Here is an 18463-nt window from a genome sequence, read left to right as displayed (position 1 = left end):
TCTGTGTGCGTTTTAACACGCGGGCACATAGCCTGACGGCGAAAACCGGATGTGTGAAAGAGGCCTAAGTGCACCATACATATCATTCTTCGCAAAGCCAATCTAGAGGAGTCAGACTAATCAGTGGATGGGTTATGCAGCCAATCAGCACTCCTGGCACTTTATTTAAATCCCCCAAGTATATTGCCCTGAGCAAGCTTTTGTATATAATGATATTACTATGGTGCACTTAGAATAACTGCTCTTAAAGCTCTTGTCCAAGACTACATTTTTTTTTTTTACTATGAGCCCAAAAAAATTAAAGACACGCAGTTGCTAACTACCTTCTAGTTCTACTGTATCTGGCACCGGCTCAGAGCATTCTCTGACTGCTCCTGACTAGAAATGAGAGAATATTTCAATGTTCAGTTCAGATTACAATGGCCGAATTTACAATATTCGACGATTTATTCGTCGAATAGTTGCAGAACATATCTGAATGCCATTGGAGTCAATGAGAGGCAAAAACAAACACATACACAACACATTCATACTGCCAAAACGAATCAAAATAGGGGCAGATACCAAGAAACTGGCCTCAGTTGAGCCACAGGACAAATTTTAGAATGGCACGGCCAGCAATCAGCAATGCATGAGGTATCAGGGTCTGGGCCAGAATTTGTAGCCTTTTATTGAATTTCAAATTAAGACAAGTTGGGTGTGGCGTCAGTGTAGGCCTGCTGTGTTTGTAGACTATTATTGTCAGAAAGATGTAAGGAAAGTAACACAGATAGTTGACTCAAAGGAAGTGGAGGCCTGTGGGTCTCGAAGGCCTACTGCTACAGGCAACACGTATAAAAGAGACCCAACCTGGAGTCTACACCTTTGCAAAAATTTGTGACAGACTTCCACAATGGAATCAATTGCAAGAGAGTAGAACTAGTATAATGGGGACCAACACCTCTTCCACTTCAGCCAACCCAGCAGATGGATTGGAGACACTTTCTGGAGTCTTCAAATTTAAAAAAAATTAAGGCCTGACACCACCGAAGTGGTATCAATTTCACCACAGTATAAACAGTAAAATGAGGACCGACATCTCTTCCACTACAGCCAACCCAACAGATGGAGAGGTCCAATCAGGAGTCTCCACATTTCCAAAAATTAGTGGCAGACACCAACAAAGTGGTATCCATTTCACCAGAGTAGAAATAGTATAATAGGGAGCAACATCTCTTCCACTACACCCAATCCAGGAGGAAATATTATACATCGGGGAGGAGGGGGCAGGGTGTTAGTCTCTCGGTGCAATGGGACTGAATGAAAAACCTGAATTCAATGATTAAGACAGGTGGCCCAATAATTTTGTTATTATGTATGCATGACAGTTACATGTAAAAAGTGACACACATGGTCGGGAGGTAGGAGACAAAGGGGAAGAGTCTGTGTATTTATGGATAGAGGTCGGGTGAATATCTCTCCAATACCTCTATATTATCTAACAGTCACCAAATAAACATGCACCAAATGACAGTAACAGTTTATTGTTCTCAAAGAAAGGTGTTTAGCATATTCATGTCACTGACACATCATTATCGTGAAATTGTTTCCTTAAAACCAGAGAGAACTTGTTGATATACAATTTTCTAGCGTGTTATAGCTACTAAGCAACAAATTATGCTTAAATTGAAGTCAAAACAATGATGCTCAACAGTTGTAGTAAAAATATGATTAATCAGTAATAAAAAACATAAAAAGCGGAATGATAAAAAAAACTGTAGAAAATAGCTTTATTGGATATATTTTGTATGCTAATGACGGCTAGAGCTGATGCGCCTTAGTATTCATTTATTTCCTTTACTGGATAGCCAGGAGTCATAAACCAGCTTTGCTGAGACTGTGTCTTCAATTGCCATGCCTGAAATGAGACATTAAAGAAAGCAAAAAGTAAAAAAAAAAAGAGACCTAATTGTCATACATGTAACACAATAATATAGCCTCACTGTTTTGTCTCTTATTGGATTGGGTTACTGTAGCAACACAAAAGAAAAGAAGATTGAGGTCCTACCATCTAATTAATTAGATCCTTGATGGTTATTATTGTGTCTATAGGTCAAATACCAAAAACAAAAATAAATATATTTATTTAACCTAAAAACCTAATTTGAATGTAGGTACTTTTCCAATGACACATTCCCTTTTTCTATATCAAATATGGCCATTATTGTGAAGTCTACAAAGGTCGTCATTAACAAATTCTAATTGATTATCAGTATGAAATAATGAGATTACAGCCGCGCAACATTATCCCAGTCTGAATGGTGTCATAAAAAAAGTCACAGACCAATAGCTTTTGCTTTAAGGCGGTGTTCTAAAATACAAATTCATTTTCATTCTAAATCCCTATCTATTTAATGCCATAATTGAATCTATTTTTTAATATACTTTAAATAAAATGCTCCTAACACTCCCTCGCCAACAACTCTTACAACGTGCACTGACAGTGCGCTCCCTCACCTACTACTCTTACTACATGCACTGACAGTGCACTCCCTCACCAACTACTCTTACAACGTGCGCTAACAGTACACTCCCTCGCCAACTACTCTTACGTGCGCTGCCAGTGTGCTCCCTTGCCAACTACTCTTACAACGTGCGGTGACAGTATGCTCCCTCGCCAACTACTCTTGCAACGTGCGCTGACAGCATGATTCCTTGCCAACTACTCTTACAATGTGCGCTGACAGTGCATTCCCTCACCAACTACTCTTACAATGTGCACTCCCTTTCCAACTACTGATACAACATGCACTGACAGTGCGCTCCATCACCAACTACTCTTACAGCGTACGCTGACAGTGTGCTCTATTGCCAACTACTCTTACAATGTGTGCTGACAGTGCGCTCCATTGCCAACTACTCTTACAATGTGTGCTCCCTCACCAACTACTCTTACAACATGTACTGACAGTGCACTCCCTCATCAACTACTTTTACAATGTGCGCTGACAGTGCGCTTCCTCGCCAGCTGTTCTTACAATGTGCACTGACAGTGGCTCGCTACTTCAGATCACATTCGGCAAGATTGTGCACTGTTCATATCATAACAAGAATCTACTGAGTATCCATTGGAATTAACAAATGATGCATGATCAGTAGAGCAGGGACTAGCCCAGCTCCTGAAACAGGCGCCACTGATGATATTTTGTTTCAGGGAGGGGGCAGAGGCTGCGAAAAGGATTGCAGCTTGATGATACTTTGAGTATCCCAGCATGCACTGGGATTCTCAAACGAAGCCTCATCAAAAAAAGTAGCAAAAAAAATTTAAAAAATAAACAAAGCAGTTAGATAGTGTAGTGAGGAAAGGATAGGACATTTTTTAAGTACAGTATATTATAAAACACTAGCTGAAGAGCCCGGCGTTGCCCGGGCATAGTAACCAACTGTGGAGTTATAACAAATTATAATGATTATATTGCACATAAAAACATTTCACATCATATATTCAACACTACAGATTTGCAACACAAATTAACTAAACGATTACCCAAGTATTGATAGTATTTTATTTTCAACTCATTCAAAAGCCTTTTGATAAACAACATTTTTCGTTTTTCCTTTCGGTGCAAAGATGAACAGATTTTTGGCAGTTCCAACTCTTGAACAGACCACATAAAGTTGACCGTGAGAAAAGCATGGAGATTGCAAATCGATCCCTACTACTTTCAAGGACTGTCCCTGAGCATTGTTAATGGACATTGCAAATAGCAGTTGAACTGGAAACTGGAGGCGTTTAAAATAAAAAAACAAATCAGATGGAATGAGTGGAATTCTTGGAATGAAAATGTCCTCTCCTTTGGCACATCCTGTTGCTGAGCCGTGTATCTAATCCTATCCTGTGTGATACTGTCTGCTGAGCCGTGTATCTAATCCTCTCCTGTGTGATACTGTGTGCTGAGCGGTGTATCTAATCCTATCCTGTGTTACTGACTGCTGAGCTGTGTATCTAATCCTATCTTGTGTGATACTGACTGCTGAGCCGTGTATCTAATCCTCTCCTGTGTCATACTGACTGCTGAGCCGTGTATCTAATCATCTCCTGTGTGATACTGACTGCTGAGCTGTGTATCTAATAATCTCCTGTGTGTTACTGACTGCTGAGCCGTGTATCTAATCCTATCCTGTGTGATACTGACTGCTGAGCCATGTGTCTAATCCTATCCTGTGTGATGCTGTCTGCTGAGCCGTGTATCTAATCCTCTCCTGTGTGATACTGTGTGCTGAGCTGTGTATCTAATCCTGACCTGTGTGATACTGTCTGCTGAGCCGTATATCTAATCCTATCCTGTGTGATACTGTGTGCTGAGTCGTGTATCTAATCCTCTCCTCTCCTGTGTGATACTGTCCGCTGAGCCGTGTATCTAATCCTATCCTGTGTGATACTGTCCGCTGAGCCATGTATCTAATCCTATCCTGTGTGATACTGACTGCTGAGCTGTGTATCTAATCCTATCCTGTGCGATACTGGGCTCCCCCTGCAGTCTGTGTCAGAGGGTGGTCTGTGTCGGCACGGTAATAAATTGTGTTATTTTCAGCTTTACAGAAGGACGATAACACCATAGAAATGATAAGAATAATAGGCCTCAGTTACCACAACTGTCTACAAGGAAAACAGCTGCTCATAGCAACCAATCACAGCTCAGCTTTCATCTTTTAAACAGCTCTGGTGATAGATGCTTAGTGATTGGTTGCTATGTGGAGTGAGCGTGGCTGATACACACACAAACACACACATACATACACACACTCATTTTTATATACACTCACTGGCCACTTTATTAGGTACACCATGCTAGTAAGGGGTTGGACCCCCTTTTGCCTTCAGAACTGCCTCAATTCTTCGTGGCAGAGATTCAACAAGGTGCTGGAAGCATTCCTCAGAGATTTTGGACCATATTGACATGATGGCATCACACAGTTGGCGCAGATTTGTCGGCTGCACATCCCTGATGCGAATCTCCCGTTCCACCACATCCCAAAGATGCTCTATTGGATTGAGATCTGGTGACTGAGGAGGCCATTTGAGTACAGTAAACTCATTGTCATGTTCAAGAAACCAATCTGAGATGATTCGAGCTTTATGACATGGCGCATTATCCTGCTGAAAGTAGCCATCAGATGTTGGGTACATTGTGGTCATAAAGGGATGGACATGGTCAGCAACAATACTCAGGTAGGCTGTGGCGTTGCAACGATGCTCAATTGGTACCAAGGGGCCCAAAGAGTGCCCAGAAAAAATTCCCCACACCATGACACCACCACCACCAGCCTGAACCGTTGATACAAGGCAGGATGGATCCATGCTTTCATGTTGTTTACGCCAAATTCTGACCCTACCATCCGAATGTCGCAGCAGAAATCGAGACTCATCAGACCAGGCATCGTTTTTCCAATCTTCTACTGTCCAATTTCGATGAGCTTGTGCAAATTGTAGCCTCAGTTTCCTGTTCTTAGCTGAGAGGAGTGGTACCCAGTGTGGTCTTCTGCTGCTGTAGCCCATCTGCCTCAAAGTTCGACGCACTGTGCCTTCAGAGATGCTCTTCTGCCTACCTTGGTTGTAACGGGTGGCAATTTGAGTCAATGTTGCCTTTCTATCAGCTCGAACCAGTCTGCCCATTCTCCTCTGACCTCTGGCATCAACATGGCATTTCCGGCCACAGAACTGCCGCTCACTGGTTTTTTTTTCTTTTTCGGACCATTCTCTGTAAACCCTAGAAATGGTTGTGCGTGAAAATCCCAGTAGATCAGCAGTTTCTGAAATTCTCAGACCAGCCCTTCTGGCACCAACAATCATGCCACGTTCAAAGGCACTCAAATCACCTTTCTTCCCCATACTGATGCTCGGTTTGAACTGCAGGAGATTGTCTTGACCATGTCTACATGCCTAAATGCACTGCGTTGCCGCCATGTGATTGGCTGATTAGAAATTAAGTCTTAACACACAGTTGGACAGGTGTACCTAATAAAGTGGCCAGTGAGTGTATATAGATATTAGATTATGGCAAAAAATAGATAGACGTGTTGGATGAAAATTAATTTGTGCTTCATACCAAACCTTTAAAGCAGATCTTCTAGTCAGTCAGAATCCATGAGGATATATATTATATTACGGCTTTACACTAGACAGGTGTTTCCAGTGCCTGATATAAAGTTCTTCAAGTAAACGGCGTGATTCTCTTTAATCAGAGTATTGGGCCAGCCCAGTCCTCTGATGATTAGAGTTTTGTGCAGGCATAATTTACCAAATATACTGTGTTCCAACAACTATTTAGTTGTTGGAAATGAAAGGTCACTCTTACAAGGAGTCTGTCAGATAAACTTGAATTCATGGCTTGCGTCCTTACAATAAGCGGAGGTTGAGCTCCATGCTGATTTCATGAGATACAATTCAGGAAAGTCACCTCTACATCTTCAGTTTTCGAGCAGCCAGTGGTCCTCGCTGTGGGTAGCGCAGCTGCTTAAATACCAAGTGCAGGCCTATTTAAAGGCCTTTTATCAGAACTCAGAACTCTCGGCTTCACAATCACCGGTGTATGAGAGCAGATTAAAGGCATTTTCAGCTCAGAAGAGGAATTCTATCTTGATCCACTATGTTTAACCGTTAAATAGAAGCAGTTTTTACACTTTTTCACCCAAAATTGTACTTCTGAATAGGTCCATATTGCCTAACTGGGGAGTATCTGCCTGCAGGGATGAAGGAGCGAACGTGCTCAGGTAAGGTGTTTTCTGAGCATGTGGGTCGCCCTCCCAGGGCTGTGGGGTACTCGGTACCGGGCCGGTGTCAGTGGGATGTGTCACAGCAGCAGTGACCTGGTCCGTGGCCCTGGGCGCCAAAGTAATGGGGTTTGTAGTTAATGGAATAATTTGTGACGCCACCTGTGGTGTTCGGCAAGGGAGATGTTAAGCCGACACTGCAGACAGCTCCGCTGGGACAGATGGTGTGGTGCAGCAGTGATGGTATAGCCCTCCACAGACAGGGCTAATGTCCCAGGGCAGTGTAGAGGTGGATGGCACGGTGATGTAGCAGTGCCGTAAGGGTAGGAAGCAGACAAGACACAGCGGGGTGCAATTTCTGTACCTTTACTTGATAACTGCAGTCCAGGGTCCTGATTACAGATGGTATTGGAGCAGGCTAGCCTGGAAGCAACTCAGGGATTCTCTCTCACAGACGGGCTGTGCAGTCTCCTTCCTAGCGCCTTGTGGTGTGAAGCACTCCAGTACTTAGTTACTCTAGAGTTCCTCCTGTCAGATGTTCCGAAGAACCTCACTTGCACGGCAGACAGCTGTAGCCTCTCTCTGGGACTCCTTTCTCTAGTCCTGGCTCTCTATCCAAGCTGCTGTTGTGCCTCAAGTCTTAGATAGGAGTAGGGCATTTACAGCCTCCTACTCCTCTGGTATCTGCTGTAGGACCTTTAGTACCCGTACAGCCGTGGAGACCAGGCTCCAGTTCATGCGCTCTCAAGCTGAGGGAGCTCTCCTTCCTTGCTCAACCTCCAGCTTCTTTCCACACATCTGCACACTTCACCCTCCGCAGACTAACTGACCACTCCTTTCTTTTGGCCCTCAGGGAGCACCCCTCCCCTTAACCCTGGTTCAGAGTTCCCCCTGGTGGCCTGGATTGGAACTGTGTTGCATGTATGGATTGACTGCGAGAGAGACCCATCATTGCCTCCAAGCCTGACATTACCCTCCCCTGGAGGAAGGCAAAGTCACTGTGGCGGCCATACCCCTGGGGGTGCCACACATGCTCCGGTGCTAACTAAGTGACTTTGACGTGCTCGAAAAATATGTTTGAGTCCTCCCTGCTGCATGTCTCTCAGCTGTTAGACAGCCACAATACATGTAGGGATTGTCTAACAAACAGGAAATCTTTGCATGTGTTCCAGATGTCGAACAGCCACGAGACATGAAGCCAAGGGGACTCGAGCATATTTTTCATCTTGCCTTGGTAATTCTTGCAATTTAGTTTTTTTCTTCACCTTCTTCAAAAAGCCATTTTTTTCTTAATTTTTATTGACATAGCCATATGAGGAGTTATTATTTTGCTGGATGATTATAGTTTTGAATGTCAATCATTTCACCATCACGAAACAATCACTGACCTCAAGGAGACCAGTCAAAGAAAACACTGCGGCAGCCGGCAAAGGCGCTCAATCAGTGAAATCCTAGGTGCAATGCTCCCTGGGAAATACAAATATGCAAATAAAGTCCGTGGAGCCTCATTTAAGAGTCTCAAACACGGGACTAGCCAGATCTTCCTCCAGGGAAGGACCCAGCCAAGGGGTGGCTCATTTCGGAAACCACCATTACCACCATATCAAGTGGCCCTTTAAGTCAATATCCAGCTCTTTACGAGTTTACAGATATGACAAGGGAAATACCAAGGCCAGGTAACCATCCACAGACAGCTGTTTCGGGGTGTTGCTCCTCATCAGTGTGGAGTAGGATTCTGACTAGGTGGGAGCAATGCCTAGTAGACCAACATCACAAAACACAAAACTGGGAGACCAGTCAAAGAAAACACTGCGGCAGCCGACAAAGGTGCTCAATCAGTGAAATCCTAGGTGCAATGCTCCCTGGGAAATACGAATATGCAAATAAAGTCCGTGGAGCTTCATTTAAAAGTCTCAAACACGGGACTAGCCAAATCTGCCGCAGTGTTTTCTTTGACTGGTCTCCCTGAGGTCAGTGATTGTTTCGTGATGTTGGTCTACTAGGAATTGCTCCCACTTAGCCAGAATCCTAGTCCACACTGATGAGGGGCAGCACCCCGAAACAGCTGTCTGTGGATGGATACCTGGCCTTGGTATTTCCCTTGTCATATCTGTAAACTCGTAAAGAGCTGGATATTGACTTAAGGGCATGTCACACTAAGCGATATCGCTAGCAATATCGCTATAACTTGTGACGTTATAGCGATATTGCTAGCGATATCGCTGTGTCTGATACTTACCTACAACCCGCTCCCCCGCTGCTTATCGCTGATCGCGCGAGAACGTCCTGGACCGCGTGGAGCCAGGCGGGAGGACGCAGGATCGCCTGGTGTGACAGGTAAGTAGCGACCCCCGTCCCCAGCGATGTCGCTGGTAAGATCTGCCTGTGTGGCAGCTCACTAGCGACCACTTAGCGATGCACCAGCGATCCTGACCGCGTCATATCGCTGGTCGGGATCGCTGGTACATCGCTAAGTGTGACAGTACCTTTAAATAGCCACTTAATATGGTGGTTTCCGAAAGGAGCCACCCCTTGGCTGGGTCCTTCCCTGGAGGGAGATCTGGCTAGTCCCATGTTTGAGAATCATTTCACCATGCAATGTACTGAGATACAGAAACCGAATTCCAAGTGTGGTGAAATGTTACAAAAAAATATTCTGCCATTTGTTTTTGGCATTTTGTTTTTATGTTTCTCATTGTGTGGTAAAATTGACCTGGTAACATGACTCTCCAAGTCAGTGTGATTACACGCATACCAAACTTGAATATTTTTTTTTAAATCAAGTGGGGAAAAAAAAAATTGAGCTTTCGAAAAATAAAAATTTGGTTTGTGTCTCCATTTTCTGAGACCCATAACTTTTCCGTTTTTTCTTTGAGTGGGCTGTGTGAGGGTTTTGTTTTGCCTGGCAAGATGACGTTTTTGTAGATCCCATTTTGGGGTACTTTTGACATTTTGATAGCTTTTTATTGCATTTTTCATGAGAAAAAATGGAGAACCTAAAAATGCCAATAATGTTTTGATTTTTTTCTTCTCTTTATCTTATTTTTTAACAGCCTTTAGCTAGATCTCAAGCAATGGTGACTTGATGGATGAACGATCTGTAGGAAGATCGATCTTGTGCAAACCTAGATTGGTCCACCAGAGTCTTCTCCGCCGGTATTTTGATTTGTATCAAGCAATCATGTTGCTTGTCTTCCTCTTCGCCTCCTTCCTTCTATTCTGTCCATGGCGTCCTTCTCTAGTGATGGCTCTCTTTGTATGATGTGTCCAAAGTCCGCCAGTCATAGCTTGGTGATCCTTGCTTCGTGTGACACGTCTGATTTGATTTGTTCCAAAATCAATTTGTCTTCTCGCCATCCATGGTATTGAGAACATCCTTCTACAGCACCATATGTCGAAGGTGTTGATCCTTCTTCCCTCTTTACCATATGGGTTAGACTGTTTTATATTTTGGTAGATCAGACTTTTACAGATGTGACAATAACAAATATGCTTTTTTTTAATGGTTTGGGGTTTTTTAAACTGGGAAAGAGGGGGGATTCAAACATTGATATTTTTCATATATTTTTTTATTATATATACATACACACACATTATTTATATATATATATATATATATATATATATATATATATATATATATATATATATATATCTATAATAATAAATGCCCTAACCAGCTTCCGGTTGTAACAACTTCCGTCCAGTTGTAACCGGTGACGTCACCACACACACACGCACATGTTAACCCTCAACACAACACACCGCCTCAACACACACTCCTCTCACCTTTCACCTCCACTCATGTCCACTCACCCTTTCACTCCACATACGTTCCTTTCTCTCACTCCGTTTCTCATACTCACACCGTCATCGTCGCTGCCCCGACATCTTCCTCCGCCGCCGCGATCCAGACGTTCTCCAGGCCGCCGACATGTTCTTGCGGGACGCCATCTTGGATGTCGTGAAATCCCGCGAGATTCAAGATGGCGTCGCCGCAACAATATGTCGCTGGCTTGGACGACATCGGGATCCAAAAAGATGGCGTCGGTGAAATCTCGCGAGATTACGCCGACGCCATTTTGGATCCCGATGTCGCCCATGCCAGCGACATGTTGTTGCGGCAACGCCATCTTGAATATCGCGGGACTTCACGACATCCAAGATGGCGTCCCGCAAGAATATGTCGCTGGCGTGGGCGACATCGGGATCCAAAATGGCGTCAGCGTAATCTCGCGAGATTTCGCCGACGCCATCTTTTTGGATCCCGATGTCGTCCACGCCAGCGACATGTTGTTGCAGCGACGCTATCTTGAATATCGCGGGATTTCACAAAATCCAAGGTGGTGTCCCGCAAGAACATGTCGGCGGCCTGGAGAACGTCTGGATCCTGGATCGCGGCGGCGGAGGAAGATGTCGGGGCAGCGACGATGACGGTGTGAGTATGAGAAACGGAGTGAGAGAAAGGAACGTATGTGGAGTGAAAGAGTGAGTGGACATGAGTGGAGGTGAAAGGTGAGAGGAGTGTGTGTTGAGGCGGTGTGGTGTGTTGAGGGTTAACATGGCAAGAGGTGTTAACGACGTCGGCGAAATCTCGCGAGATTTCGCCGACGCCATCTTGCATTCGTGAAATTGCGTCATTTACCTCACGCCGACTTGCTGTGTGGACGCTTGGCATTGCCTGTACCACCATAACTACTGCTGCCTTGGTCCTATGCCTGTTTACTGCCGGTGTCTAATTACTGGACCAATTTGCCTGTACCGCCATAACTACTGCTGCCTTGCTCCTCTGCCGGTGTCTAATTACAGGACCAATTTGCCTATACCGCCATAACTACTGCCTTTGTCCTCTGCCGGTGTCTAATTACAGGGCCAATTTGCCTATACTGCCATAACTACTGCTGCCTTTGTCCTCTGCCAGTGTCTAATTACAGGGCCAATTTGCCTCTATCGCCATAACTACTGCTGCTTTGGTCATCTGCCTGTTTACTGCCGGTGTCTAATTACAAGGCCAATTTGCCTCTACCGCCATAACTACTGCTGCCTTGCTCCTCTGCCGGTGTCTAATTACAGGGCCAATTTGCCTCTATCGCCATAACTACTGCTGCTTTGGTCATCTGCCTGTTTACTGCCGGTGTCTAATTACAAGGCCAATTTGCCTCTACCGCCATAACTACTGCTGCCTTGCTCCTCTGCCGGTGTCTAATTACAGGGCTAATTTGCCTCTACCGCCATAACTACTGCTGCCTTGCTCCTCTGCCGGTGTCTAATTACAGGGCTAATTTGCCTCTACCGCCATAACTACTGCTACCTTGCTCCTCTGCCGGTGTCTAATTACAGGGCCAATTTGCCTCTACCGCCATAACTACTGCTGCCTTGCTCCTCTGCCGGTGTCTAATTACAGGGCCAATTTGCCTCTACCGCCATAACTACTGCTGCATTGCTCCTCTGCTGGTGTCTAATTACAGGGCCAATTTGCCAATACCGCCATAACTACTGCTGCCTTGCTCCTCTGCCGGTGTCTAATTACAGGGCCAATTTGCCTCTACCGCCATAAGTACTGCTGCCTTGCTCCTCTGACTGTTTACTGCCTGTGTCTAATTACAGGGCCAATTTGCCTCTACCGCCATAACTACTGCTGCCTTGCTCCTCTGCCGGTGTCTAATTACAGGGCCAATTTGCCAATACCGCCATAACTACTGCTGCCTTGCTCCTCTGCCGGTGTCTAATTACAGGGCCAATTTGCCTCTACCGCCATAAGTACTGCTGCCTTGCTCCTCTGACTGTTTACTGCCTGTGTCTAATTACAGGGCCAATTTGCCTCTACCGCCATAACTACTGCTGCCTTGCTCCTCTGCCGGTGTCTAATTACAGGGCCAATTTGCCTCTACCGCCATAACTACTGCTGCCTTGCTCCTCTGCCGGTGTCTAATTACAGGGCCAATTTGCCTCTACCGCCATAACTACTGCTGCCTTGCTCCTCTGCCGGTGTCTAATTACAGGGCCAATTTGCCTCTACCGCCATAACTACTGCTGCCTTGCTCCTCTGCCGGTGTCTAACTACAGGGCCAATTTGCCACTACCACTTCATAACTACTGCTGGGCAATTACAGGGTCAATTAGTATCTGTTTACTCTACAATACTCCAGGACGCCTTCTTCACTGCCAGATAACTGCCAAATAGACTCCTTTACCTGTGCCAAAATGAGTCATAACAAAAAGTATGCCAATGCAAGGAAAGCAGCTTTAGCACTACGACAAAAACAATGCCGTGCTAATGAGACTCCTGAGGAAAAACACCATCGCCTTGAGAAGATTAAGGCTTATAAACGCCGTCGCCTCACACACGAATCCCCTAACTCTAAATCCATAAGATTGGCTGAAGAAGCCTCTGCACGCCGTCACCGTCGACAACAGACGGCCTCTTCCTCATCATTATTATTAGACTCACAACAGGATGCTTCCACATCAGCATGTGGAACAATTTACTGCTACACTTCATCCCATATGCCGTTCACTGACATAACTAATCAGCAATCTGTTTCTGCCCTATCAATACCACCATTCAATACCGATGCACAGTATGCCAATGCCAGTGAAAGGAAAGCAGCTTTAGCACTACGACAAAAACAACGCCGTGCTAATGAGACTCCTGAGGAAAAACAGCATCGACTTGACAAGATTAAGGCTTATAAACGCCGTCGTCTCACACACGAATCCCCTAACTCTAAATCTATTACATTGGCTGAAGAAGCCTCTACACGCCATCACCGCCAACAACAGACGGCTTCTTCCTCATCATTATTAGTAGACTCACAACAGGATGCTTCCACATCAGCATGTGGAACAAGTTACTACCACACTTCATCCTATATGCCGTTCACTGACATAACTAATCAGCAATCTGTTTCTGCCCTATCAATACCACCATTAGTCAATACCAACTCACAGTTTCTTCACATACAAGCTGCAGTTAGCCCGCAGAAAGTGCAACCAAGACAAATATACGTTGGTCTCAAAACTAGGCGCACCCCATCGGTTGGACATGCACTTCTACTACAACCTCACATTTTCACTAATGATGAAAATAGTATTACCGAACACAGCTGTGGTGACATGACCCATGTATGTGAGCATTGCGAAGCTTTGCATTTTGTAGCAGAGATACCTTCTGATAACAACTTTACGCTCTGCTGTCAGAAGGGTAAAGTCCATGTACCCATACTACAATATCCTGATGTCTTTACACGTTTGCTGAAAGGGCAAAGTGAATTTAGCAAAAATTTCATGGATAATATTCGAAGTATTAACAGTTCCTTTGCTTTTGCCTCCATGGGTGCAAATATTTCACCACCTCCTGGATATGGCCCATACTGTTTCCGCATACATGGCCAGATCTATCATAGAACTGGAACACTACATCCCTCAGATGACCAGCAACGCGCATTTGCCCAACTTTACATTCTCTATACCACTACCGCAAACGAACAACGCTTACGATGTAAAGAAAATCAAAAATGTCATCCTACATTGATGAACATTATTGCACTTCAAATCCAAACTATTAATCCTTTTGTGGAAGCTTATCAAATGTTACGTGATGTGGAAGAACAAGAAAAAATTAAATCTCTACAAAACGGAACTGTCATGCCAAACATCACTATGGCTATTAAACAAGATCGTACTCAAGACCCTCGACGCTACAATAATCCCACTGTCAGTGAAGTAGCAGTCGTGTTTCAAAATGACAATGGTGAGCCACCTTTCAATAGAGACATATTAATTCATTTAAAACCTGATCCCCATAACCCTTTAGCTCCAAAAACACAACAAATTAGTATTCTCCATAGCAATTTGGATGCCCTCCTCTATCCAATATTTTTCCCTTATGGAGACCAAGGATGGCATGATGGACTCAAACAACAAGGCAAAAGTTCGAGGAGGATCACTCAACTCCAATACTATTGCTATATGTTATCTGTCAGAAATTACTTTAATCCACTCCTCAATGGTGGTAAGCTAACACAGCAATATTTAGTAGATGCTTATGTCAAAATCGAAGCTAATCGCCTACATTACATCCGCAAACACCAAAAAGATTTAAAAGTGGAGGATTACTGCCTCCTTCAAGAACATCTACTCAAAAAATCGGTTCAAAAGGGCATCCCTATTGGGAAAACCATCATTTTACCGTCTTCTTTTGAAGGCAGTCCAAGAAACATGCAGCAGCGCTACCAGGATGCTATGGCTATTGTTACAAAGTATGGTCGACCAGATCTATTTATCACCATGACATGTAATCCTAAGTGGAATGAGATTACTACACATTTAGAACCGTGGCAGCGTGTTGAACACAGACCAGACTCAGTTGCACGTGTCTTTAAAATTAAACTGGAATCCCTCTTAAAAGACATTAGCAGTGGATTATTTGGAAACGTCACTGCAATGGTCCATGTCATTGAATTTCAGAAGCGTGGTCTCCCACACGCTCATATTTTAATTATTCTTGACAGCCTGTCTAAATTACGGACTGAGGCGGACATAGAGAATATAGTCTGGGCTGAAATACCTGATGAAACAATCTACCCTCAGCTCCATAACATTGTTCTTCAACACATGATTCATGGTCCCTGTGGAGAACACAATCCTAATTCTCCGTGTATGGATCTTGGAAAGTGTAGCAAAGGTTTCCCAAAACAAAACCAACCATATACCATCAAAGAAAAGGATGGCTATCCCACTTACCGCAGACCCATTGGCAAAACATATGAACACCATTCTAAGACGATTGACAATTCATGGGTAGTTCCATATAACCCATTTTTACTCACCAAATACAAGTGCCATATTAATGTAGAAATATGTGCTTCCATTCAAAGTGTAAAATATTTATTTAAATACGTTTACAAAGGACATGACAAAGCCAACCTTGAAATTTCCCAAAATAACATCCAACATGATGAAACACACCAATTTACGGATACCAGATATGTTAGTGCACCTGAGGCTGCATGGCGGATATTTGCTTTTCCTATGCATAAACAATCTCATGCCATCATTCGCCTAGCCGTACATCTGCCTAATTCTCAACCACTCTATTTTCATGAGAATGACTCTGCAGACAACATCCATCAAAAGCTCAATTCCAATTCTACACTTATGGCGTATTTCAACCTTAATAAGATCGACCACAATGCACATAACTATTTCTACCACGAAATTCCAGAACACTACGTTTGGAAACAAGGCACATGGGAACAAAGAAAACGAGGGGGTCTCACAGTTATTGGAAGAATGTATACTGTTAGTGTGAAAGACCAAGAACGCTATTATTTACGTTTGTTGTTACTGCATGTAAAAGCTGCTACCAGTTTTGACAGCATTAAAACCGTCAATGGAGTTATGCATGAAACCTTTAAGGATGCTGCGTTAGCACTTGGATTATTATTCGATGATAGCATCTGGAGACATACTTTAACAGATGCTTGCATTCTTAACATGCCTTCCCAACTTAGAGACATGTTTGCTTATATCTGTATTTTTGGCCCCCCCAGTAATCCACTTGAATTGTGGAATGAATTTAAGGACCATTTTTTACAAGACTATTGTCATACATACCACAGCAACACTGAAGAGTGTATCGATTGTGAAGGATATGCTATGAAAGATGTCCAAGATGTCCTCATAGTCCATGGAAAAACTTTTGCTGATTATAATTTACAACGCCCAGCAAAAAATATTAAACAACTCCTTAAACAATATGATAAGGATTATGAGTTAAAAAAAGCTGCAGAGATGAAAGAAACTCTTAATCAGGAGCAACTTTTTGCCTATGATGTCATTACTGAAGCTTTACAAAATAGCAGTTTAATACCAAAGTGCTTTTTTCTCGATGGACCTGGTGGCAGTGGAAAGACCTACCTATACCATCTACTTACACATCATTTAAGAGGACAAGGAGAAATTGTGTCACCTGCAGCAACTACAGGAATAGCATCTAACTTGATACAAGGAGGCCGAACAATCCACTCTCTATATGGCATACCTATTCCGGTCAACGAAACATCTGTTTCCAGGATTAAAAACGATACAAATGCAGGAAAACATTTACAGAGTACAAAACTTTTTATTATTGATGAGTGCACTATGGTCCAAAAACATGCATTGAATGTGATAGATAGACTTCTACATGACATCATGACAACAAATGTTGCTGAAAAAAATAAAACACCATTTGGAGGTAAAGTTATTGTTCTTGGAGGAGACTTCAGACAATGTCTTCCCGTCATCGCTCGTGGAACAAGAATAGACATTGTAGATTCCTGCATTAAATATTCAGAACATTGGCAACATTTTACCAGACTACCGCTAATTAACAACATGCGCTCCACTGATCCTGAATACAGCACTTGGTTGCTTAAACTTGGAAATGGTGAGCTGTCTAATGAACATAACCTTGGAGAGGATGTCATTGAAATTCCTCCAGACATGCCTTGCACTGGCTCTATAGTAACCGAGATCTTTGGAGACCATATTTGCATTGATGTTAATGACCAACAAAGCCTCGACACTGCTGCATCACATGCTATACTATGTCCGAAAAATGATGACGTCGATTTTCTGAACTGTAAAGTAATGGATCGCATCAGTGGTGATTATACTGTATATACAAGTGATGATTCTGTCGATACTGATGAGGCAGAGGAATGTGAAAACTACCCAGTTGAATTTTTAAACTCTCTGACACCATCAGGAATGCCATCACATCTCTTAAAACTTAAAATTGGCACCATTGTGATGCTATTAAGAAACCTAAACACCAAGAAAGGTCTCTGCAATGGCACTCGCCTCATTGTCATTGCCTTACTCCGCAACATCATACAGGCTAAAGTGATTACTGGCTCAGCTGAAGGAGACATTGTGTTTATTCCACGCATCGATTTGTGTCCTTCAGAAACTGGGTTACCTTTTAAATTAAAACGTCGACAGTTTCCTCTAAAACCTGCTTTTGCTATGACCATTAACAAATCCCAAGGACAGACCCTCAATCGAGTTGGAACTTTTTTGCCCGAACCTGTATTTGCCCATGGACAATTGTATGTTGCATTCTCCCGAGTAAAGCAACGCAGCAACGTTAGGGTCAAAGTGGTGGATACACCACTTCAAGGACAATTGCTACCTAATAGCCCAAAAATCTTCACTAGAAATGTCGTTAACAAAAATGTCTTACTTTAAACTATTTAAGTTGGTCCTGGAATTGATAGATATATATTGTAGATATATAAATAATAGTTACATTCTAAATAGATATAGATAATAGACTTCTAAGACTTCTATACATAGCTTGATATATGTTATATATATAAATATTTTAAGCAGATAGATATATCTTACACTAATTATCTCTTTCACATATATGTCATAGACATATTTAAATCCATAAAAATATACATAGGTATAGGTATATATAGATTAAAAATAAAAAGGCAAAAACAAAAAAAATTTAGGCAAACATACGTAGATTTCAACTACATAGCTAACACATACCTACATAACTTAGGTAATAATAATTAATTTTTTATTTATTAACCCCTTCATGACCCAGCCTATTTTGACCTTAATGACCTGGCCATTTTTTGCAATTCTGACCAATGTCCCTTTATGAGGTAATAACTCAGGAACGCTTCAACGCATCCTAGCGATTCCGAGA

At 43.1% G+C, this 18463-nt stretch overlaps 1 protein-coding gene across 4 annotated transcripts in view; it reads right to left on the bottom strand.

The window, feature by feature from the left end:
* Nucleotides 1-1507: 1507 nt before the first annotated feature.
* Nucleotides 1508-18463, bottom strand: part of CRYM (crystallin mu) — a 98240-nt gene continuing 81284 nt past the window's right edge. For all 4 annotated transcript variants that reach the window (XM_073543020.1, XM_073543017.1, XM_073543019.1 and 1 more), the window contains one exon: nucleotides 1508-1897. In XM_073543020.1, coding sequence (XP_073399121.1) covers nucleotides 1824-1897 — 74 coding nt within the window. In that variant the 3' untranslated portion in view covers nucleotides 1508-1823. The remainder of the gene's footprint in view (nucleotides 1898-18463) is intronic.

This window comes from Dendrobates tinctorius, unplaced genomic scaffold, assembly GCF_039654945.1.
Source record: "Dendrobates tinctorius isolate UK_male_01 unplaced genomic scaffold, ASM3965494v1 ptg000129l, whole genome shotgun sequence".
NCBI lineage: Eukaryota > Metazoa > Chordata > Amphibia > Anura > Dendrobatidae > Dendrobates > Dendrobates tinctorius.
Note: the sequence above shows the minus strand (reverse complement) of the source record. Positions and strands in the feature narration are given on the sequence as shown.